Source organism: Raphanus sativus, chromosome 1, assembly GCF_000801105.2.
Source record: "Raphanus sativus cultivar WK10039 chromosome 1, ASM80110v3, whole genome shotgun sequence".
In the NCBI taxonomy this organism is placed as follows: domain Eukaryota; kingdom Viridiplantae; phylum Streptophyta; class Magnoliopsida; order Brassicales; family Brassicaceae; genus Raphanus; species Raphanus sativus.
This window is the reverse complement of record NC_079511.1, coordinates 18208466-18233837: the sequence shown is the minus strand read 5'-3', so window position 1 is coordinate 18233837 and position 25372 is coordinate 18208466. Positions and strand designations below refer to the sequence as shown.

General features: G+C 41.2%; 1 protein-coding gene across 1 annotated transcript; it reads left to right on the top strand.

Annotated features, from left to right (window-relative positions):
- Positions 1 to 14: 14 nt before the first annotated feature.
- LOC130497407 (uncharacterized) lies at positions 15 to 24638 on the top strand. Its single transcript, XM_056990163.1, has 6 exons — positions 15 to 1159; positions 14835 to 15016; positions 15126 to 15176; positions 21591 to 22155; positions 22630 to 22758; positions 24616 to 24638. The coding sequence occupies exons 1-6, from the start codon at positions 46 to 48 to the stop codon at positions 24636 to 24638; spliced, it is 2064 nt and encodes a 687-aa protein (XP_056846143.1). The 5' UTR covers positions 15 to 45.
- Positions 24639 to 25372: the final 734 nt, after the last annotated feature.

Here is a 25372-nt window from a genome sequence, read left to right as displayed (position 1 = left end):
CCGGACACTGGAGAGTTGTTGGTCACTCGGAGAGTACTAAGTACAATGACCAATCCTGAAGAGAAAGCTCAAAGAGAGAACCTCTTCCACACTCGCTGCACCATCAAGGCTAAGGTATGTAACTTGGTTATAGATGGAGGATCTTGTACTAACGTGGCTAGCAAGTATATGGTGGACAGGTTAGGTCTTGAGACAACCAAGCACCCTCGGCCCTATAGGTTGCAATGGTTAGACAACAAGACTGAGCTGAAGGTCACTGAGCAAGCAAAGATATCTTTTAGTATTGGTAAGTACCAAGATGAAGTAGTTTGTGATGTGGTACCAATGCAAGCCGGACACATACTGCTGGGGAGACCTTGGCAATTTGATAGAGCCACCTTTCACAATGGACGCACCAACTACTACTCTTTCAAGTTCAAGGACCGTAAGTACAACTTAGCCCCTTTGAGTCCATCTGAGGTGCATGAGTTACAAACTAAGATGAACAAGGAAGACCAGGTAAGTAAAACTAACCTTATGATTTCTCCTGGTGCTGTCTTAAAGACCTTGAGTGCTCAAGGCACTGTACTACTAATGGTTTTAAAGGAATGTTTAAGTACAGGAAGCTCAGAAGCTCAACAAGTTCCTAAACCAGCTCAAGCCGTGCTAGACAAGTTTCAAGACTTGTTCCCTGAAGAGATCCCAGCTGGATTACCTCCAATCAGAGGGATTGAGCACCAGATTGATCTCGTGCCAGGCTCAGCTTTGCCAAACAAACCAGCATACAGAATGAATCCGGAGGAGACCAAGGAGCTAGAAAAACAAGTTCAAGACTTGATGAACAAAGGGTACATCCGAGAGAGTCTAAGCCCATGTGCAGTACCAGTTCTTCTAGTTCCCAAGAAGGATGGATCATGGAGGATGTGTGTAGATTGCCGTGCCATCAACAACATCACCATCAAATACCGACACCCAATCCCACGCCTAGATGACATGCTTGATGAGCTTAGTGGAGCAACTATCTTTTCCAAGATAGATTTGAGAAGTGGTTACCATCAAGTAAGGATGCGTGAAGGAGATGAGTGGAAGACTGCCTTCAAGACCAAGCAAGGTCTATATGAGTGGTTGGTTATGCCCTTTGGACTAACCAATGCACCAAGCACTTTCATGAGGCTCATGAACCAGGTTCTTAGATCATTCATAAGTAAATTTGTGGTTGTCTATTTTGATGATATACTTATTTACTCTAAGAGCTTAGATGAACATCTAAAACATCTAGAACTTGTGTTGCTTACACTTCGGAAGGAAGGTTTATATGCCAACCTAAAGAAGTGCACCTTTTGTACTGATCAGCTTGTTTTCTTAGGCTTTGTAGTGAGTAGACAGGGATTACAGGTGGATGAGGAGAAGATCAAGGCCATACAAGAGTGGCCTCTTCCAACATCCATTGCACATGTTAGGAGCTTCCATGGTTTGGCTAGTTTCTACAGGCGCTTTGTTAGAGATTTCAGTACCATAGCTGCTCCATTGACTGCTGTGATCAAGAAGAATGTTGCTTTCTCATGGGGAGAGCTACAAGAAGCTGCTTTCAATGCCTTGAAGTACAAGCTAACTCACGCACCAGTGCTAGCTCTACCTGACTTTGACGAGATGTTTGAAGTAGAGTGTGATGCCTCAGGAGTGGGTATAGGAGCCGTGCTACATCAAAGGAAGAAACCAGTAGCCTTTTTCAGTGAGAAGCTAAGTGGAGCAACCCTCAACTACCCTACGTATGACAAGGAGTTATATGCATTGGTTAGAGCTTTGGAAACTTGGCAACACTACTTAAGGTCCAAGGAGTTCATTATCCATACTGATCATGAAACCCTCAAGCACTTAAGAGGCCAGACTTCACTTAAGAGAAGACATGCTAAGTGGTTGGAGTTTATTGAGACCTTTCCATATGTAATCAAGTACAAGAAGGGGAAGGAAAATGTGGTAGCTGATGCCTTATCAAGAAGACATGCTTTGATCACTACCCTGGATGCCAAGGTACTAGGGTTTGAGCACATCAAGGAGCTATACAAAGATGATCCGGAGCTGAAAGAAGCCTTCCAATCATGTGGGAAAGGAGCTTTCCAATCCTATCACTTGCATGAAGGGTTTCTATTTAGGGATAAGAGGCTGTGCATTCCCCAAAGTTCCATGAGAGACCTTATACTTCAAGAAGCACACGGTGGAGGTCTTATGGGTCATTTTGGAGTAGACAAGACCTTGGCTATCGTTACTGATCACTTCTTTTGGCCACATCTCAAGAGAGACGTTGAGAGGCATTGTGCAAGATGTGTTCCTTGCCACAAAGCCAAGTCCAGGTCACATCCTCACGGTTTATACTTACCTTTACCAATTCCTAATGCTCCTTGGGAGGATATTTCTATGGATTTTGTTTTAGGTTTGCCCAAGATAAGACACAAGGATTCAATCTTTGTGGTGGTGGACCGGTTCTCAAAGATGGCTCACTTCATACCCTGTGACAAGTCTAATGATGCATCTCAAACCGCAGACTTGTTCTTTAAAGAAGTGGTGCGCTTACATGGGATACCAAGGACCATTGTATCTGATAGAGATACCAAGTTCTTGGGTCATTTCTGGAGAACCTTGTGGAAGAAGCTAGGAACCAAGTTACTCTTCTCCACAACTTGTCATCCTCAAACGGATGGACAAACTGAAGTGGTAAACCGGACCCTATCCACTTTACTTAGAGTCACTCTTGGTCGCAACTTAAGTACTTGGTTAGATTGCCTTCCATTGATTGAATTTGCTTATAACCATGCTACACATTCTGCTACTAAGATGTCTCCTTTTGAAGTTGTTTATGGATTTAATCCACTAACCCCTTTGGATCTTAAGCCAATACCACAAGTTGAGCAAATTAATCAGGATGGTTTAAAGAGAGGAGAAGCAATCAAGAAGATACACCAGCAAGCTAAGGAAAATGTCATCAAGAAAACTGAGGAGTACAAGAGGAATGCTGATAAGAGGCGCAAACCCATGAACTTTGAACCAGGAGAGTGGGTGTGGATCCACATGAGGCAGGAGAGGTTCCCACAGAAAAGGAGTTCTAAGCTAGCTCCAAGGGGAGATGGTCCATTCCGTGTGCTAGAAAAGATCAATGACAATGCTTATCTTTTGGAATTGCCTGATGAGTTTAACATCTCTCATACTTTTAATGTTGCGGATTTAACCCCTTATCTTGCAGATGATTCAGTTTTGAGGTCAAAACCTTCTGAAGGGGGAGGGAATGATGAGGTCATCGACCACAACCAGGACACCATAACCATTCCCAAGGCATCTGAAGGACCCATGACCCGATCCAAGCAAAGAAGACTTAACCAAGGCTTTGCACTTGCGGTCCAAGCTATCTTAGATAGCTTAGCTGAGCCACCACCTAAGATTCTAGCTGATCCACCCAAGAGAGGACATATCAACACGACAAGTGATGACTTGAGCAATGCCTTTGCGCAACTCAATATCACTCAAGGTAAGCCAGCTTATATGAATGGAGCTGATTCAAATGTTTACTTGGCAGGAACTGAAGTTGAAGAAGAACCCCTCCTTCAAGAAACCAACAAGATAGAAGCTGAAGATAATGAAGAGAAGAGTGAGGAAGAACTTGAAGAAGAAGAGCAAGACAAGATACCTTTCAAGAATGATCCAAGCGTGCTCAACTTCAAGAACACATCAAGGGAGTTCAACCATGAACCAAGGGAAGTGTTTTCATTATTTACGATTTGTGCAGGTAAGATGGGTCAGTCTAGTGGTTCCTAGAACTCTCCCATCTCAGCAGCATCCAAGGTTCGAGACCAAGACTAGTTTAGGTCTCTTTGTCTTTTATTTTTATGCACTTTCCTTTTATAGTTTAAACGGGGCATAGTTAGTTGTTTTGCTGTTTTGTTTCCTTTGCTTCACAAGTCCTGTTGTTTTGAGTCTTTGCTTTCTTTGAGTCGACCGTTTAGGTCACAGCTGATGGACTATTAATAAAGTCCCACACGCAGCTTTGTAAGACACAACTTTTTACCTAATCAATATATGAGTCAGTTTGCCCCCTAAGCAAGCCGCCAACTCTCTTCCTCCTTGTGTGATTCAAGCAGTAAGAGTTCGAACTGTATCAAGGATCTCCCATCATCCTTGTGGTGTTCCTCATTCCATCATCAATCTCATTAACCGGTCCAACAAGAGAGTGCGTTATAGCCAGCTTGTTAGATCCCACACCACTTGATCCATCTAGTCAAGTGCCATCACCTTCAACCATCCTTTGTTCTCAAGAGAGTGCGTGAAAGCCAGCTTGAGGATCCATCTCCACCACCTTTCACAGGCTTCCCCCCGAGTCTTATATCATATCCTGAGAAGGCATCCATGAAGGATAAGAGTCGATGGCCAGCTGTTGCTTCAACCAGGCGGTTGATGTGAGGTAACGGGAATCTGTCTTTAGGACAAGCCTTGTTTAGGTCGGTGAAGTCCACACAGATTCTCCATTTCCCGTTGTTCTTTTTTACAACTATCGGGTTAGCTAACCGGTCAGGGTAGTGTACCTCTCGAATGGACCCAGCTTTCGTAAGTTGGTCAACTTCGTTGTTAACAGCTTGAGCCTTTTCGAGGCCCAGCTTGCGACGCTTTTGTTTGATCGGTTTGAAAGTGGGGTCTACTCTCAGTTTATGGGTGGTGACGTTCGGATCTATTCCTTTCATGTCATTGGTGGTCCATGCATAGGTTTTGACATTGCTTTTTAGGAACTCAATGAGCTCCTTTTTTGTCTCAAGAGGTAGCTCAGATCCGATGCTCACCTGTCTTTCAGGATTTGAGTCGTCGATGCAAACTTTTTCGGTGAGGTTCCTAGGGGGACCTCGAATATTTTGTTGCATTTCACGACCCTCCTGGATCTGTAATTGCTATTAGGGGGACTTTTTAAGGATTTCGAATCCTCCCAGGTAACAGATCCTGGAGATCTTCTGGCTACCATGTACGGTAGTTATCCCTTCAGGTGTTGGGAATTTCACGCATTGATGATAAGTCGAGGCTACTGCTTTCATCTTGTGAATCCAGGGTCTTCCTAGGATCGGATGGAACAGGGAAGGTCTGTCGATGACTACTAAGTTGGTCATTTTCATTATTCTGCCAGCTATGATTGGGAGCTTGATAGTTCCCAATGAGGTAGCTTTTTCTCCGGAAAAGCCTACGAGATTAGCTTTTTGGCCAATTTTTAAGACCTTCCCATTCCTTTCAGGGTGTTGTAGAAAATAAGGTCAACAGAGCTTCTTGTGTCTATCATAAGTTTAGGCACCTCGTATCCTGCAATGTTCAGGGTGACGATCAGAGCATCATCGTGAGGTCTGTCAAGGTTTGAGGTCTCGCTCTCCCAGAAAGAAATCTTAGTATTAGACTCGGGGTTGGGAGGCTTAGGTCCAGTGTTAGACACAGCCTTCCGTACGTGATTCTTAATGGAATTGACGGAGTCTTGACATATATCTGATCCTCCAAGGATACAGTGCACCCTCGAGTCGGGACTCGATTGAGGTGGCGGTTTGCTCAAGAGAGCCTCGATTTGTAGGCTTTTTCCTTGGGGGAATTTTCCAAGAATCATATCGACTCTCTTCTTGGGAGCTGGAGGTGGCGAATCTGTCTCCTTCTCCGGTGACCTTTCGCATTTTGGAGAGGTATCTCTGGGACCTCTTTTCTGATAGGGCGGTGGCCTTTTGAGGTCCACGTCCTTTATTTCTCCGGCTGCGAATTTAGCTGCCAGCTGTCGTTGGAGGTCCCAACATTCTTCAGTTGAGTGCCCTTCTCGATCGTGATAGGAACAATGTTTGTTCTTACCAAAGCCTTTTGACCAGGGAGTTTTGTTTGCTGCGGCGACAGGTTTTTCTTCCTTATCCTCCTCGATTGCATAGGAATGTTCCCCCTGTGTCTGATTGTTTCGGAGGTTCCCCTTTTTATGAGGTCCCTTTGCCTCTGAAGATTCACTTTTCGAGTGATTCTGTGGTTTCTTGTGGAGTTTATCCAGTGCAGCTGTCTCTTCCTCCAAAGTAATATATCTAGTGGCTTTGTGAAGAGCATCATCGATAGTTGGAGGAGTATTGAGTGTTAGCTCCGACCAGAAATCCGATTTATACCACAGACCTCTTCTAAGGGCCTCGATGGCGACTTGGTCGTTGGGATTCGAGAGCTTAGTTCTTACTGCTCTGAACTTCTCGATGTAGACTCGTAGCGAGTCCCCCATTCCTTGTCTGACCTTCCAGAGGTCGGCCTCAGAGGCTTGCTTCAGGATATGGGTCGAGTACTGCTTCATGAAGGCATTAGTCAACTGATCGAAACTGTCTATCGAGGCTGGTTCGAGACCAGAAAACCACTCAAGGGCTGTTCCAACCAGGTTTTCGGCGAATGTCCTGCAGTAACCTGCTTCACATTCTTCTTGCGTAAAATGGGCTTTCACGATAGCTAATCGGAAGGCTCTCAAATAGGCCTTTGGTTCAGATGTCCCATCATACTCGGGAATTCTAATTTTTTGGGTATCTCTTATGTAAGAGCTGGCAATTCTGTCAGTGAACAGAGTCCCACGGGTTTCTTCAATCAAGCTCTCGATTTCGGGAGCTGAGCTCGTTGCTTTATGAACTTGAGCATTCAAATTTTGGAGAGCTGCGTGAGTTCGTTCCATATACCTGCGAATGGCGTCAGGTCCCTCTAGGGGAAGGACATTTGGGTCATTATTAGGTATCTGACAAGCAGGTTCCTGGCGGAATCGTGTTGGCTCATCTTCCCATGCAGCTGGTGGGCTAAGTTGCTCACCGGCTCTTGGGTTATCGGTGTATGTCCTTTGATATCTGTCCGTTCGGGGTTGAGCTTCTGGTTTGATAAACCGAAGCTGATGTTCTGCCCCCGGATGGGAAGGATATTCTTGCTCCGGATCTAAAAACAGGCGGCGGAGGAGGCAAGCGAGTGCTCCGGTCAGCAATCTGACTGGGTGTCTAGCATTGGTGATGGGTGGGTTAAACGCGGGAGCTGTCCCAGTGTGAGGTGTCTAGAAAGCAGATCCCCTTCCTTCCGGAACAGTGCTGTCAGGAGAAAAGTCTAAACGTCCTCGGGGGAACGTGGGATCGGTCAATCGATCTCGGAAAGTGACCCCCAGAGTTTGACGTTGCGGTGGTTGGGTTGTTGCGTTTAGAGATCTAGTTATCTCTTCGAATCGTTGCTGCCGAACAGCTAGCTAATGCATCGTACGCTCATTTTCCTGAGCTTTGTCTACTAATTGCATCATCATCTGGCGAATCTCAGAGAGCTGAGCCTCCGTTTGATTCGGAGTGGTTTGCTGCTGAGGATTCTCGGTGACTGGAAGCCCGGAGGCGGATCCACCTGATGATCTCGGGTTAATAACTCTAGTGGCAGTCTGGCTCGTTCGAGAGCTAGCCGGGGGCTGTTGCCCAGATCGGTGATCGCCACGTCGGAGCTCCGGAATTACGAGACTAGAGCCTCCATCGTTCGGTGAGCCATCGCTCTGAATCGGGAGGTTAGAATCAGAAGGATTTGTTGTCTGATCGGTAGGATTCATCCTTAAGTTAGGGTAAGGGATTCGATTGTTTCTTCCCCACAGACGGCGCCAATTGTGAGGGATTAAACTCACCTCCTGATTTTTAGGTCAGGTTAAAGTTTAGGAAAAGGTTAGGGAAAGATAACGCGGGCTGAATCCCGTAATAACTTGTTGAATGAACTTCAATTTGTATTGATGATTTTGATAAAAGATTGATTACAAAAGATGATCTTCGATGATTACAAAGACAATGAGAATGTTACAAAAATAAGAATGTTTTCAGAGTATCGTCTGGAATCAGGGTTGAGTGAATGTCCTTTTCTTGATTGACTTCCTCTTTAAATAGCCTCAGGCTCCATTTGATCGTCACCAACTGGTTCCCGAGATCTCCTCCGTGATTTGAGGGATTTGCAACAGCTCCCCTTTGACCGGGTCCTGCGCCTACTTTCACGTCTACGAGCTGCCTCTTTTCCGTGACCTCTTTAATGAATATCTTTAGCTCACAGCCTCCGGCTCCAGCTTAGCTGCCTTTAAAGATTGAATTCACGATGGGCCTGTCGCGGCCCGTTATCATTTCTTGTTATTCGCTGTTAGCTATCGGGCCATATTCGGGCCCAACAATCATCATCTTGTACTTCAGTATATATAAAAATAAAAAAATAAAAAAAAATAAAAAAATAAAAAAAATAGAGAAAAAGAAAAGAAAAGAAAAGAAAAATAAAGTTTCTGTTTTTGCTTTTGTTTACTGGTGACGAGAAGGGGAAGAATTCATGATGCATGCCACTGAGGAAGTTGAGAAAATAATGGTGGTTTCAGTGAAGTGTTCTGAAGGGAAGTTAAATCGCGCAGAGTAGTCCTATGACCGATCTGTCGGAGAGCAGTCCGACTAGCAGAGATGAGTAAAGACTGTGGACCTCAATGGAGCCATCCTCTCACGATCATTTTGTGCGATATCCTGCATCCGCTCTTGGTAACCCCTAAACACTCTTGAACTCTACCATAAAAGTTAGTCTGTTCTATACCTAGCCCGTTCTCCCTGAGTAGAGACTGTGACAAGAAGCTCATTCTGATCTTAATTGAACATAAGGAGTTTTGTCTCGAAAGTGTTGCCTTTTCAGGTTGAGATGTAGAGTAAGGAGCCGATCTTCGAACAGCGATCAGGGGGTTCTCAGTAAGTGTGTGTGGTCCTAATCTACAGCTTGTATGGTTCAGAGATTTGTGGTAAGAGTATGGTTGCTGAGAATAAGCGAGTTCCCATGCTTTCAAACCTTTCTCCATGTTCTTGGTACTTGCCTTGTTCGAGGACAAACAAGGATCTAAGTCTGGGGGAATTGATATATGGTGTTTTTCACATCATTGTATATATGTTTTCATTTGTTTCAAGTCACTAACTCGTGTCAGTCTAGTCCTTTTTGATCTTTTACAGGTCTGGAGTTGGTAGAAGAGTGAAGAGAAGGTGCATGAAGATAAGATGTCTTTTTGGAGCAATCCTGCGGAGAACACTCAAGCATAACAGTCCCGAGACTGTTCTCAAGCGGAACAAGCAGACGGAGTGATCCCGAGGTTGTTCCCGACGAATATGGAAACTCCTATTTTGGGAATTTAAGCCCTATTGCCCTAATCTCTTTTCTACTTACTGGCGCCTCCATATAAAAACGCCATCTATCCTATTTTATTTTCTAACGCTAGTTTTTACAAGAGAACACTGTGATTTGCGATCTGCAACTTGTAAGGGAGAAGAATCCATCCTCTCATAGAGAAGATCATTTGAACCCTATTGTTTTCTACTCTGTTCTTATGCAATTTTATTCAGGATTTATGCCTTTGATTCCTTGCATCATGATCGAGTAGTCTTCTTGCTCTCCTAGGGTTTTTAGGGTGTTGAGACATGAGCTAAACATAGATAAGCGATTTATAACTGTTCTTCATTCATACTGTTCTTACTGTTTTCGTTAATCTGATCACTTGATGTTAGATCCTAAGTTCATCGCCTAGTTAACCGCTTAGGAGATAACTTGACATGTATTGAATGAGCTTAGTATCCCTAATCAGCGAAAGTAGATATTAGGGTGGTAAGTGAACTGATCGGTCCTGTTCTCTAAAGCTTGCAATCGATTCTCATCCCAACTACAGTTAGGTGGTGAGATCGATCTGCAAAGCGATCACTGCCACGACAGTGGAGTGTTCCAGTTGAGTGATCCGAGTTCTAGAAAGCACTTCATCGCGCTTGAATAATTGTTTGGCTCCAATTCAACATCCAATGAAATACCCTAGGCTAGCTCCTTGTTAAATTGAATCAATCTTCTGTTTTTACTTGTTAACTATTGTCTCTTTTAAAACCAAAATCATATCTTCTTCTTAGCTTGATTTCAGAACTCATAGAACTAGAGTGTAGGCTGGTCCCCTGGATTTGAATCTCAAATACTACAATTGCAACTGTTAACTTGGCAATAGCAAGGATTCATTTTTAGTGTATCAGTCTTACGAGCAAGATACTTTCCAGATGATGATATCTTAACTGCTACACTTAAAAATAAAGCTTCTTATGCTTGAAAATCTATTCTTCATGGAAAGGAGCTTATAACCAGAGAGAAGAGATATATAATGGGAGATGGTTCTCATGTTAATATGTGGACGGATCAGTAGTTGCCCGTTCATCCTCCTCGGCTACCAATGCCCAGAGCTGAAATATTAAGAGATGTAAAGGTTCAAGATTTCTTGATGGCAGATAGGAATTCTTGGAATGAACACAAGCTGAGAGAGTCTGTTATACCCGAAGATGTGTACTCAGTGTGGTCAGCACTGGGTGTTTCCGAGCACAGAATTTTGGCTACAAAAGTAAGTTCAAAGGCTCATCAAGATCTTATGGGATGGCACTATAATGAAGATGGCATCTACACTGTTAAATCGGGTTATTGGCTTGGTACTCATTTTCCAAATTTAGTTCCTATACAACCTACTTATGGTAATCCTGAATTGAAAAACAGAGTATGGAAAACCCAATTCCCTTCTAAATTGAAGCATTTCCTCTGAAGAATGATATCAAGATCATCAGCAACGGGAAACAATCTGGAACGGAGACCCATTTCTCGTGATACACAATGTAAAAGGTGTTTTATGGCTGAAGAAACAGAGGAGCGTCTTTTCTTTGGATGTCCTTATGCACAGTGTATGTGGCGAGGATCAGGTATATCAAATTCAGTCATTAACAACCATTCGAAGAAAAGATTGAAGCATGCTTACAAATATGTTCTTCGATACGCATCATCACGATCTACCTTTCTGGATTCTATGGCGCTTATGGAAGAGTAGGAATCTTCTAATCTTTCAAAAACAAAATATATCATGGAGACTGAATTTAGACTACGCAATGCACGGGAATGGCATTTATGTGGTGCGACCAGAGATGATGATCAATCTACTATAAGCCAGAGATTATCAATTACTCATACAGTCTGGAAAAGACCACCGAAAGATTGGATCAAATGTAACACTGATGGATCTTTTCATAATTCAGATACACTTAGTCAAGCAGGCTGGGTTTTGAGAGATGAGACAGGAACCTACAAAGGTGCAGTACAAACAGTTGGTAAGAAAGTCCAAAATGTTCTAGAAAGTGAACTTCAAAGTATTCTTATGGCATTACTTGGAGTCTTGGATATTGTAAAGTTATATTGGAGGGGGATGATAAGAAAGCTATGGAAACTCTCAACAACAAGAATCTTCAGTTTGGAGGCATAATTGGATTCGTGAGATATGTTGGTGGGCACAACAATTTGAGGAAGTTAAATTTCAATGGATTGGTCGAGAAGGCAACAAAGTAGCAGTAGCATGGCGAAACATGATGTTTTATTAACAAATAGCTTTGTGTTTAATGTGTATGTGCCTTTTTGGCTAGATCATTTCCTACATCATGACTACGTAAACTCTATATGATTTCAGTAATATAAGACGTTTTTAAAAAAAATTATTAATATAGTGATTAGTTTTATACATTTTACTTTATTATTAATTGTCTTACATTAATAAATTTGATATAATAAATTTATAATCTGAATTAATTAAATAGAGAATTTTCTTTAAAATGTGTTTTTAAAAATAAATTTCTACAGTTTGCATAAATTCATTTTAAAATTTATTAATAATACTATAGAAAAGATAATTGTCACGATAAATTACAATAAGAGTGGATCTCGTTTAGAGTCCTCTCTCTCAATTATCTCCTCCTTCTCCCTTACTCTTGGCCTTCTTCTTGGTTTCTCCGTTTTCCGATGGCTTCCTCAGCACCGAGCTGATATCTTTCTCACTGTTATGTTTATTGTTTTGCATATTTCAATCATAGCAGTGTTTTCAGTTGATTGTGAGTAGTAGTTCTTTGAAATCTCTTTTCCAGATCGACTTTCAGTCTGATTCTTATGGGTTTCTTCTTAAACTGCATCTGGTGGTGACAGATCTTATCGATCATCGTTGTGACTTGTCCATTTACTCCACCTCCCACTTTCTTTACTGATCGAATGTCAGATTTTGCATACAAGTCACGATCTTCATCTCGGTCTTTCTCCGGCTGGATTCTAGCGTCATCTTGGCCTTGTTGTTCCTTTGGATCCGTTCTGGGTTTGATCCTTTTCCAGTCTCATTCTTGTGATTAGATCTTTCTGGATTAATTTGGATCGACTCGCTCCTTGTCTCCTACCCTGAGGTTCCATCGATATATTTCTCTCATATGTGGCTTCTTCTTGGTGTTCCTTGTCACTTCTTGTCGATGTCGCCTTCAGCCGTGATTTCCGTTGTTGAAGCTCTATGCTGTAATCAGCATGTGCTATTAATTATAGGAGGGGTCAGTCATCTTAAATTTTGGTGACTTTCTATCAAAGGTTCTCAATGGTCCGTTGCTTAGAATTCAGTTTGTCCAGCTTCGATGTAACCTGTGTGCCTTTGTATCGGTTTCTAATCCGCTTGTTTGTTTTAAGTAGGGCTTTGTCTCTGGGAAAACTTTTGGTTTTCGCTGGAAATGTTTCTGGAGTCATTTCGTTGTACTGCCGGTTGTGTGTCTCAAACTGATCACCCTTGTATTTTCTGTGATTTTTTTTACAACAATATCTAAACTACTAAGCTGGTCCAACCGGTTCAGAAAACAAAACCGGTGGGATAGAATCGACATAAAACATATCTGAAGGAGAACCATTTGCACCATGTGCAAGCTTATCCGCCAAGATGTTTTCTTTTCAGGGTACGATAATGAATGATTTTTCAGTGTCAAAAAAGAAAGAAAAGATTTTTTATATGGTAATTTATATTTTCATATTTTATTTATAAAAACATATTTTAATATCTATCATTTTAATACTAATCATCTCATTCACGATCTTCTTCCTTCCTCTACAAACATTTTTCCCTATTTGTATATATTTCAAGAATTTGATAGACAAATGGCAGCGGAACTCTCAACTGATCAAATATTAATTAGAAATTAAATCCTTTGATTTTAATGCCTAAATCCATTCTCTTATATATCTCTTTCCCATCTTTGGGCACCAAATTCAGAAACAGATTCAAGTTAAGATGTCATAGCTGCTTCTTTCTGAGAAGCACCTGCATAAACGCTTCATTTCTTATCGGAATTTTCAAGATTTTTCATAATGGAGACTCAACGAGGCAATAATAAAAAGCAATCAAGCATATGTTAATCTCTTGGAGATATAGATTTTGTCTCTTTCTGATTCAAATTTACAAGGAAGGACTGATGTGTTAAACCAATGAGTTCAATAAGGAGAATCTTTTCATTTTTTTAGCATTAGTTTTGTTTGACACTAATTTTTTTGTTTTAACTATTTGATTTCTAATTTCAAGAAGTGTTTGTCGTTGAGAGAGAAGCTTCCAAGAGAGTTCATAAACTCTTCCAACGTACAATTTATAGGTAACCCGCAATTTTTGTGGACATTTACATGATTTTTTTTCGAGTAAACTTTGTTGATAGTATTCACTATAAGGCAAAACATGAAGTAAAACAGAAATTTTTAGACTAATATTTGTATCCACTACACTAACTAAAATCAAAGAATTTTTTAAAACTAATATAATTTAATTTTATGTGTCGTGGTTAATCAGTGATAAGTGTATCAATGGTTTGTTAACGTATACACGTTTACTTGTGATAAATCAGAGTTATTTTATACCTGCAATTTTAGTTACATATAACTGAAACTTGGTCTTATTTTCAAGCGAAAATATACCCTACGAAATACAGGATCAATACTAGTTTATATATAAATGACAAAGGAAGGAGGCTGGAAACGCGTGATTGTGGTTCATCCTAGGGCAAAATCATCGTGTCCAATTATTTATGGGACAATGTGTGTAATATACCCAGCAGAGGCCCAAATTGGTGAAATACCCATCGCTTTGAATAACCCATAAAGTAGTATCTTTTTAACACAGATCAGACGAAAATACCCCTGCTTTTTGATAACACGATCGACGAAACCAGACTTGTGTCAGAGACGATATGCAGAAGAAGATTCGGCGCAGTCTGACCATAGGGGATGCTTCATTGAAGAATCCGGTGGATAAAGAGTAGATTTGTACAGCCCTGATGTTGATGGTTTCGGTAAGTGGATCTATGATTTATTTTGAAGAAAAAAGTGGATCTATTATTTATTTTAAAGAAAAAGTGGATCTATGATATCTAATGGAAAACTAGATTTGATACTAGGGTTTTTAGTGTAGGATATAAAGCTTAGCAGATAGAGAAATTTGTGTGAAAGGTAAATCTAAAACGAAAGTTGTGATTGAAGGATTAAAGGATAGCAAATCGTTTGATAGTGTACAATATCTTTTACAGCAACGTAAGAGAATTGTGTATGTTGCTAACACGAATTGTGTCTATCAACTATTTTGTTAGCGCATATTTCAGAAGTTGACTGTGTAGGGAAGACATTATCTGCTAAGAGGAAGGGTAAGATGCCAGACACTGTCAATCATAGAAAGCACTTTCTGAACTTGGTTTTGGGTTCAGATTGAGGCACCCATCAATTTGGAATGACTGATATCCTACCAAACGACGATGGTTCTGATCGTGAGATTCTAGGTATATAGCAAACACCGGAGGGGAAAACCTGATGATGGTTCTGATGATAATAGGCTATCATAGATTCATAATGAAACACCGGAGCGGGAAAATCTGACATTAGCAATAGGTTAAGTATTATTAACAATTATTATCATCTTCAGCTTGTATTTGATAACTTCCTCTTTAACTGATACATGAACCTTTATGTGTTATATTTGTTATTAGCAGCTACGGGTGGGGTTGTCGGGAGGCTTGGAGATTCAAATGATAAAGGAAAGAACAAAGTGACTAGACCAGACATCCATGGAGTTCAATTCTGGAATTTGCAGATAGGTTTGGAGTTTGGGGCTGCAAGCTTAGGCAATGCTGACCCAGAATCAGATAACAATGATGGTGACAGTTGTCAGGTACTTGGTTAGAATCCACACTTTGATAACTTAATAGTTAGCGGTTAATTATGTCTTTATATGTTAACGTTATTTGGGGCTGTAACTGATTTATTTGGGTTATATGCAGAAGGTCGTCAAGCATACCGTTCTTCGTCGGATCATCAAGAATAGACATAATGTGCATTTACAATCAAGGAAGAATGGACATGTGTGAAGTTCCGATTGAGACACTATAATGTATTAGCACTAGTAGCAGTCTACCAAAACATTTAACCGATAACATTTTTATTATCGGTAATTCTGAAGTTTGCATGCAATTAATTAGAATAGCAGACAAACTAAATGGAAACAAGGAATAGAAAACTATATTTGTACTCTAAAGTTAACAGACTTCGATGCCACTAATAATACGATTAGCAACTAAAATTTCAATTTACTTCATAACAAATTTGAATAAAACAGAGGCTAAACGAGCTGTGTGTGAAGAAGGAAAGAGGATTAATGTTATTTGGTTATGCAACTTATTTATTTAGATTAGATTATATGCAGTCCAGCAGACAATTCTTCGTACAGATCATCAAGAATAGACCTGACATGCACCTACAAACATAGAAGAAAGGACATGTGTGAAGTTCAGACAGAGACATTATAATATATTAGCACTAGTAGCGGTCTATCAAAATATTTAACTTGTAACATTTTTATTATCGGTTAGCATGCAATTAATTAAATTAGCAGATAACTAAATGGAAACAAGTCTAATAGAGAACTATATTGTACACTAAAGTTAACGGATTTCATTGCCACTAATAATGCGCATAGCAACTAAAATTTCAATTTACAAAAAAAAAAAAAAAAAAAAAAATTCAATTTACTTGATAACAAATTTGAATAATTAAAACAGAGGTTAATCGAGTGAGAATTCAACTATCCAATTAGAGTGGAAAAAATAATTTACAGGCCGCATTAACGGCGACAAAGTCAACTGAAAACATGTTTAGTGGATAATTATGCAAGTAACCGCTAAGCTTTCGATATAGCGAAACTCAGAAATATTTAATTATTTGCTCTAAGAAATGCTAGCGACTAAATCAAAACTTGACTACTAATTCATCATTTACCAAAGTTCTGTTACCTGGGACTCAGTATCAATGATCTTAGCGTGACCAGGAATGAAACAGTACTTGGTCGCCTGAGATGGTTTATCGTTTGTTGCCACATTTTCAACATCTGACAGCAGCTCTTCATCAGGGTCTCGCCCTCTTCAAAGTTTGTATAGATATCATTGTATGATTGTTAACGGCTAACAAAGAAGTTACTTGGCGCCTACAAACAAGGAAAACTGATATCTTGCTAGTTAGTTGCTAACAACGAAGTTGCACTGCTAAACGTGTGTGTATATATCAGAAACTTCAAATCCAAGACTTTCGACAGGTACAAGAATCTTTCCCAATGTCGAATTTCGCAGAAACTCCAATTCGTCGGGTTCGAGTGCCTAGATAAGCGCCGCGATTTTCTTTAGCTTGTGATAAGACTTAACGCGCTCATCCAGAGGCTCTTCGTCGGCGGCGAACATTCGTGGTGGTAGCTGAGAAACTTCCATCTGAGAGTATGAAATAAAATCTGAAAATTTAGGATTTTTCTGAGATTTATGAAAGATTGAAGATGAAGAAAGAGATGACAGTGAAGTGATGAATATAGAATATGAAAGAGATGTATAGGTTAGGGGTGAGATAAATGCAATTCTTTGATGAACTAATTGAAAAACACCAGAGATAGTATGCGCTCTTCTGTGATGGAGCGTGAAAAGTGACGAATCGTTCTATTGTCCAATAGACGAAAGGAAGCGCATGTCTCGTTCCCCCACACAAAGCAGACACTAGGCGTCGTAGGTTTACAGACCTGGCAGGGGTAGAATCGTCCACGAAAAAGTGATACAAAAGTCAGGGCATTTGGCAAATTATATGTGCGATTGGGTGCAACCGAGCCAATTACTCTTATTTATTTGTTCTCTTTTGACAAATTTTTTTTATGTATATCCACTTTTATATGTAGTTTTTCCGTTTTCTATTTCAATTAGTTTTTTTACTGACCAATAATGATTCAGAGATCTATAAGAACGTTCACTTCAGCATTGAAAATCAATTAATTAACAAGAGTTTGAACATACATCTGTGAGGATATTTTTAATATTATATTTGTTTTATATATTATATAATAACTCTTTGATCTTTTTGTTTTATTAAATTATTAATATAGAGAGATTGATTTTGTACATTTTACTTTATTATTAATGTTTTAAATTTTGAATTCGGTGTAATAAATTCATACTCTGAAATAATCAAATAGAGAATTTTCTTTAAAATATGTTTTTTCTTAAATCTTTAGTTTCACAAAATTCATTTTAAAATTTATTTAAATATACTATCGAAGGGATAATTGTTAGGATAATTTATACTTTCATATTTTGTTTTTTTGACATCAAATGGCTTTTCTATTACTCAAAGACTTGAAGTGGTCTGGGTAATTAGACCGGAATAGAACAACCAATATAACAAAGTTTCATACGAAAAGACCTAGTAGACTTAGCAAGCGAATCAGAAATTTCATTTTGTGCTCTTGGAATGTGTATGATCTTGAATTCCGGAAGAAGAGTTGCAGCGTCTTTATTGTCTCCAGTTCAGATGCAAAGTGATACGTCCTGAGATTGGACAGGATCACTCAAACGGACTTAGGGATATGAACTCGCCAAAAGGGAGAACTGATGGGATGAATGATGACACAAAGGGTTGCGGAAGGCCCAATGATACTACCAGAGGTGAACTCCGAAGAGAACTGATGGATTGAACGGTGACACAAAGGGTTGCGGAATGACCCAATGATACTACCAGAAGTGCTTGATTGTCGCCTGATATGACTCACATGTCCGACAAGGAAGCAAACTCGATCTGTTGCCGGATGTGACGCACCGGTCCAACGAGAAAGAGAGAGTTACTTGGAGCTAACCACACCAAGAACAAGAAAAGTGAGATACCCTCTCAAGGTTCCAAAAATAATCTCTCAAAGCTTATTTTATTTCATTGATCAAATGGCCTTTATATAATAGGCAAGAAGTACAAAAGGTTGGAATACAAAAGGCTAGTCAACATAGAATTTAGCAATTTATGAAAACAATGAAGACTTGACCAAAGACTTTGAATTGACCAAGAAATGATGACTTGACCAAAGTTGGACGATTTGGAGTGAATAACTCTTCGGTTGATCTCGTGCTTCTGCCAGCTTGAAGATCTCTGAATTACCGTCAGACTGATATATTATTTGGCCATGGCTTGTATTTTCTTATTGGGCCCTTCTTTCTTTGGGCTGAAATATGTTTATAAACATATTTTTCATAAATCATCAAGCCCATCTCGTTTAAAACTCAAGACCAAAAGCCAAACTTTCTTGATTTATTTCTGCTGCTGATTCAGGGCACATCATTCCCTCCTTCTTTAAAAAGATTTGCCCTCAAATCTGTCTTTCTTTAGCAACAGTAGAATGATCTCTTGGCTTTTCGTAGAACTCTTTTTTTTTTTTTTTTAAGAAAAGAAGAAGAAATGTAAAAGATGGATGAAGAAGATGGAAAGATGAGAAAAATGAACAGATAGTACCGGTTGAGTGGCTCTGATACCACTTGATACGTTCTGAGATTGGACAGGACCACTCAAACGGACTTAGGGATATGAACTCGCCAAAAGGGAGAACTGATGGGATGAATGATGACACAAAGGGTTGCGGAAGGCCCAATGATACTACCAGAGGTGAACTCCGAAGAGAACTGATGGATTGAACGGTGACACAAAGGGTTGCGGAATGACCCAATGATACTACCAGAAGTGCTTGATTGTCGCCTGATATGACTCACATGTCCGACAAGGAAGCAAACTCGATCTGTTGCCGGATGTGACGCACCGGTCCAACGAGAAAGAGAGAGTTACTTGGAGCTAACCACACCAAGAACAAGAAAAGTGAGATACCCTCTCAAGGTTCCAAAAATAATCTCTCAAAGCTTATTTTATTTCATTGATCAAATGGCCTTTATATAATAGGCAAGAAGTACAAAAGGTTGGAATACAAAAGGCTAGTCAACATAGAATTTAGCAATTTATGAAAACAATGAAGACTTGACCAAAGACTTTGAATTGACCAAGAAATGATGACTTGACCAAAGTTGGACGATTTGGAGTGAATAACTCTTCGGTTGATCTCGTGCTTCTGCCAGCTTGAAGATCTCTGAATTACCGTCAGACTGATATATTATTTGGCCATGGCTTGTATTTTCTTATTGGGCCCTTCTTTCTTTGGGCTGAAATATGTTTATAAACATATTTTTCATAAATCATCAAGCCCATCTCGTTTAAAACTCAAGACCAAAAGCCAAACTTTCTTGATTTATTTCTGCTGCTGATTCAGGGCACATCACAAAGCTAGGCCAAGCTTTAGGCTCCCTTATCATGGCCAGTAGATCCTTACAATCTGTTCCAAAACTGACATGAGGAGTGTAATAGCATACTTTTCATCGCCCACCGCAATGCTTCTACCTTTGAGTGTAAGGCAGACTCTCGCCGACTTAAATTCCACATTCCCATCAGCTGTATGAGTTGAGAGAGTTTTCAATCGAATTACAATTTCTTGTCACTTCCCGTTTCGGTCATTTCAAAAACCTTGCGAGGTCAAGAACGCCGGGGAGAGTGATGCAGAATGGGCTGGGAAGGTTGGGAAGGGAGGAGGGGAACAAGCTAAATTGGCTTCTCCCGTTGGTCAAGCAGGCTTTGCTCCTTGCGAGCTACCAAGAAAGACAACTGAATAACCTGAAAATGAGTGCAGCGAGAATTGGACCAGACTCCTGCAAAACTCCTCAGCGATAAGCTGGGGGCGAGGATACTTCCTGATATATGGTGATTTTCACATCATTGTATATATGTTTTCATTTGTTTCAAGTCACTAACTCGTGTCAGTCTAGTCCTTTTTGATCTTTTACAGGTCTGGAGTTGGTAGAAGAGTGAAGAGAAGGTGCATGAAGAGAAGATGTCTTTTTGGAGCAATCCTGTGGAGAACACTCAAGTAGAACAGTCCCGAGACTGTTCTCAAGCGGAACAAGCAGACGGAGTGATCCCGAGGTTGTTCCCGACAAATATGGAAACTCCTACTTCGGGAATTAAAGCCCTGTTGCCATAATCTCTTTTCTACCTATTGGCGCCTCCATATAAAAATGCTGTCTATCCTATTTTATTTCTTACACTAGTTTTTGCAAGACAAGTTTTCATACTTTTGGATTCAAGCTTTTTGTAAGGGCGACGGCTCACCTCTTCCATACGAAGAACAACCTGAAACCTAGTTTTATTCTTCTTAATCTGATCATGAGTATTTCAGTTTCATCTGTTGTTCTTCACTCCATCATGATTGAGTAGTCGACTGTTGATCTAGGGTGATAGAGTGCATTCGCGACTGAGCATAGTTAGGTTATCATTTAGTAGATCTTCATTTATTCATGGTTTCATGCCTGCGCTAAACTGATCATCTAGCATTTTATCCTAGGTAAATCTGTGCATCAAAAGTGTAATAGATTGCTAGATCTTGTATGAATGAGCATTGCATCCTTAGCCACACGAAAGTAGATGTTAAGGTGCATTGTGAACAAATCGGAGTTAACCATTAAGGTTCACCATTAGATCTCAGACCAAGCGACATCTTAGGAGCTGGGTCTGATCGGTGAAAGGAACAACTACACGACAGTGTGTTGATCTAGCCTGTTCTCCGAGTTCTAGATGGAACTGCATTAAACCTGAATAGCTGCTCGGTCGTGATTGAGATCACTCGCATTCATCCTAGATTAACTCCTTTTAACCTGAATTCATTGCTTGAGTTTTTTACTTGTTCTCTACGTCATTTTAAAACCAAAGTCAAATTTTCTTCTTAGCTTGATCTCGAAACTCATAGAACTAGAGTGTAGACTGGTCCTCTGGATTTGAATCTCAAATACTACAATTGCAACTGTTAACTTGGCAGTAGCAAGGATTCATTTTTAGTGTATCAAGTTTTTGCGCCGTTGCCGAGGATCGAACCCGGGTCACCCGCGTAATAGGCGGGAATACTTACCAAAAAAAAAAAAATTATAAAAAAAAAGGAAGGGGAAGCGGTTAGGTTGGCCTATTTAAGGCCCACTCACTCCACTCCCCCACTATCTCTCTCTCTCTCTCTCTCTCTCTCTCTCTCTCTCTCTCTCTCTCTCTCTCTCTCTCTCTCTCTCTCTCTCTCTTTCTCTCTCTCTCTCTCTCTCTCTCTCTCTCTCTCTCTCTCTCTCTCTCTCTCTCTCTCTCTCTCTCTCTCTCTCTCTCTCTCTCTCTCTCTCTCTCTCTCTCTCTCTCTCTCTCTCTCTCTCTCTCTCTCTCTCTCTCTCTCTCTCTCTCTCTCTCTCTCTCTCTCTCTCTCTCCGTAAAACCAACCCCCCCCTCTCAAGAACCCTAAATCGGAAACCTCTTCTCTTGATTTAATCTTGCTGATTTTTGGTTCTAACTTCTTGGGTCCCCTTGAGATCAGTTTGATTTTGCAGGAACAACCAATCCAGCCAAGATGCCTCCACGCACGAGACACCCAAAAGCGATTAAGACCACACCTCCATGCGCAAAAAGCTCCGTCTGGTTACCCATGGCCAAACAAGGATGAGGGTGAAGCGATTAACGTCAATGACCCAATGATTCCTGACTACGATGTTGAGGGATGGGACAAGGATTCAGCGGCAAGGTACAACCGGCTTCTCGCAGCAGAGATCTTGCCCACGCGATTCCCGCACCAGGAAACCTTAGCCACTCTCGGCCTAGAAACTGAACTCTTTGACACGCTCGACGCAATGGGCCTTGCTCCTCTCTGTTTCCAAGCTCAGGTTATCTACCCGGATTTGGTTAGGCAAGTGCTCGCGACATGCCAGGTAACTTACCAAAACCCCACTGTGCCAACTTATGAGAACTGCTCCTTCTCTTTCATGGCCGACGGCAAGTTCTGCTCCATCTCTCTCAACGATCTGAATGAGCTACTCGAGATTGCAAACACGCCTAGAGGGGTTTCAGTGGAAAAGAAGTTCAAGCCGGCAGACACCTTTTGGAATCTCATTGCAGCCGGCAAGTTCACTTCTCGCAAGGCCTACCAGTCGCAGATCCGGAATCCCACTCTGCGGATTATCGCCAAGCTCGTGTCAAACATCCTGTTCGTGAAGGAGTACACCTCCAAGATCACTAATGGAGAGCTTCAGGTTCTCTACACAGGGCTTGAGGACGAGGTGCAGAGAGACAAGGTGGTACCGATCTAGGAAGTCAAGACCAACCCAGGGTTCCATCCCATATCCATGTTCGCTGAGCGCAGAGACGCGTTGGTCAGAACATATGATAAGAAAGATCGTTGCGGCAGTCTGCTCACACCCTTGTTCCAGCGCTTCAACATCAACCTCAGCTCCTACACGGTTGTCTCTGAGATCGAGTACATTGATACTCGTTACCTGATCGCATGCCACATCTTGCGCGACGAGAACACCTACAAGTTCCAAGACAAAGAAGGGAACCCTCTGTACTGCTAGCTCCCTATGCATGGGTTCACAGACTTATTATGTCTGGAGAACATTATGTTCCTACCTGATGTGGAGCACCTCTGCAATGATCCCCGTGCGCCACCAGCGAATGATGATGATGATATGGACGATGTGGAGCATGTGACTCCACCTGCTGATGGTGAGTACGACCTTGAGAACTTCACTGATGTCACTGATGATCACGCCTACAGACGCTGGATGGTGGATTCCCAGAAGAAGAACAACAGCCTCTTGAAGAGGATACTCAGGGCGATCACAGGCGGCTGCATTGGAGGCCAAGAGGAGCACACACCGCAGAGAACGAGGCGTCCAGGCAAGGAACAAGCCGGCACATCCACTGGAGGAGAGAGACTTCCGAGGAACAGGAGGACAGCTGGTCACTCCGGTAGCGGCGATTCAGACTGAGTCCGAAAGAACTATTTATATCCCCTTGTCTTATCCATCTGAACTATTTATTTTTCATGTTATTTGCTTCTGTTTGGTGTGTTTCAGCTTCCTCTGATTTATTTTCACAACCAGGGATGGTGTGAACTTAGTCTGGGGGAGCGATTGTACTATATTCGCTTGTGTTCTTTTCGAGTCAGTCCTTGTGTCATTTAATGTTTTTATCGAGTCAGTTTTTAGGATCGAGTCAGTCAAAACTATTGTGGGAATCAGGACCTTATTTTGTGATGTTCTTTTAACCACCTCGTGATTTAACCTTCTTATTCAGTGACCTTAACAGTGATGAAAGACCCACACATGGACCTGGAACACCCTGACTTATCTCATTTGACACTCCAGAAGTTCTATACCGTTCAGGTTACACTGGGCAGACTTAACTCCACTTTATCTGAACCTAATCTGGACTTTAATTCTTCTTTTCATGGGCACTAGATCAGGGGAGAATGAGAACTACACTCAGGACTTCCTATCCGATTTTTTCCCTCTTGATGTTCCTGAGTGGCTAGCTCATCTTTAGCTAGTTCCCACCTTGACTCCTAACCTTTTGTTCCACCCTCATGCAATTGCTTTTCTAGTACTTTATGTGCAGATAGGTCGGAGAGGAAAGGATCGACGCAGTTCTTACTCATCAATGCTCACACAGTGAAGGCGGAACAATCAGTTCAGACAAGAGAACAATCAATGAGAGCATGTTCTGATACCAGAGAACAACGAAAGAAGGAAGTGGCTAGAACGAACCAGGATGAATCACCAGTGGCATCATGTACATCACTTGTTACCTCCTTCCTCGTCACCCCATCATCTTGTATTCAGTATATATAAAAAAAAAAAGAGAAAAGAAAAAGAAAGTTTTTGTTTTTGCTTTTGTTTATTGGTGACGACAAGGGGAAGAATCCATGATGCATGCCACTGAGGAAGTTGAGAAAGTAATGGTGGTTTCAGTGAAGTGTTCTGAAGGGAAGTTGAATTGCGCAGAGCAGTCCTATGATCGATCTATCGGAGAGCAGTCCGACTAGCAGAGATGAGTAAGGACTGTGGACCTCAATGGAGCCGTCCTCTCACGACCATTTTGTGCGATATCTTGCATCCGCTCTTGGTAACCCCTAAACACTCTTTAACTCCACCATAAAAGTTAGTATGTTCTATACCTAGCCCGTTCTCCCTGAGTAAAGCCTGTGACAAGAAGCTCACGCTGATCTTAATTGAACATAAGGAGTTTTGTCTCGAAAGTGTTGCCTTTTCAGGTTGAGATGTAGAGTAAGGAGCTGATCTTTGAACAGCGATCAAGGGGTTCTCAGTAAGTGTGTGTGGTCCTAATCTACAGCTTGTATGGTTCAGAGATTTGTGGTAACAGTATGGTTGCTGAGAATAAGCGAATTCCCACGCTTTCAAACATTTCTCCCTGTTCTTGGTACTTGCCTTGTTCGAGGACAAACAAGGATCTAAGTCTAGGGGAATTGATATATGGTGTTTTTCACATCATTGTATATATGTTTTCATTTGTTTCAAGTCACTAACTCGTGTCAGTCTAGTCCTTTTTGATCTTTTACAGGTCTGGAGTTGGTAGAAGACTGAAGAGAAGGTGCATGAATAGAAGATGTCTTTTTGGAGCAATCCTGCGGAGAACACTCAAGTAGAACAGTCCCGAGACTGTTCTCAAGCGGAACAAGCAGAAGGAGTGATCCCGACCTTGTTCCCGACAAATATGGAAACTCCTACTTCGGGAATTAAAGCCCTGTTTCCCTAATCTCTTTTCTACCTATTGGCGCCTCCATATAAAAACGCCGTCCATCCTATTTTATTTCTTACACTAGTTTTTGCAAGACAAGTTTTCATACTTTTGGATTCAAGCTTTTTGTAAGGGCGACGGCTCACCTCTTCCATATGAAGAACAACCTGAACCCTAGTTTTATTCTTCTTAATCTGATCATGGGTATTTCAGTTTCATCTGTTGTTCTTCACTGCATCATGATTGAGTAGTCGACTGTTGATCTAGGGTGATAGAGTGCATTCGTGACTGAGCATAGATAGGTTATCATTTAGTAGATCTTCATTCATTCATTGTTTCATGCCTGCGCTAAACTGATCATCTAGCGTTTGATCCTAGGTAAATATGTGCATCAAAAGTTTAATAGGTTGCTAGATCTTGTATGAATGAGCATTGCATCCTTAGCCATACGTAAGTAGATGTTAAGGTGCATTGTGAACAAATCGGAGTTAACCATTAAGGTTCACCATTAGATCTCAGACCAAGCGACATCTTAGGAGCTGGGTCTGATCGGTGAAAGGAACAACTACACGACAGTGTG

What these genes read in the sequence shown, in the direction of transcription:
- LOC130497407 (XM_056990163.1), top strand. Translation starts at nt 46, where the DNA reads ATGACCAATCCTGAAGAGAAAGCTCAAAGAGAGAACCTCTTCCACACT. An exon ending in TTGGAATCTCATTGCAGCCG is followed by an intron (nt 22,156 to 22,629) that starts GCAAGTTCACTT and finishes ATGGGTTCACAG; the next exon opens with ACTTATTATGTCTGGAGAAC. An exon ending in TGTGACTCCACCTGCTGATG is followed by an intron (nt 22,759 to 24,615) that starts GTGAGTACGACC and finishes GATCTTTTACAG; the next exon opens with GTCTGGAGTTGGTAGAAGAC.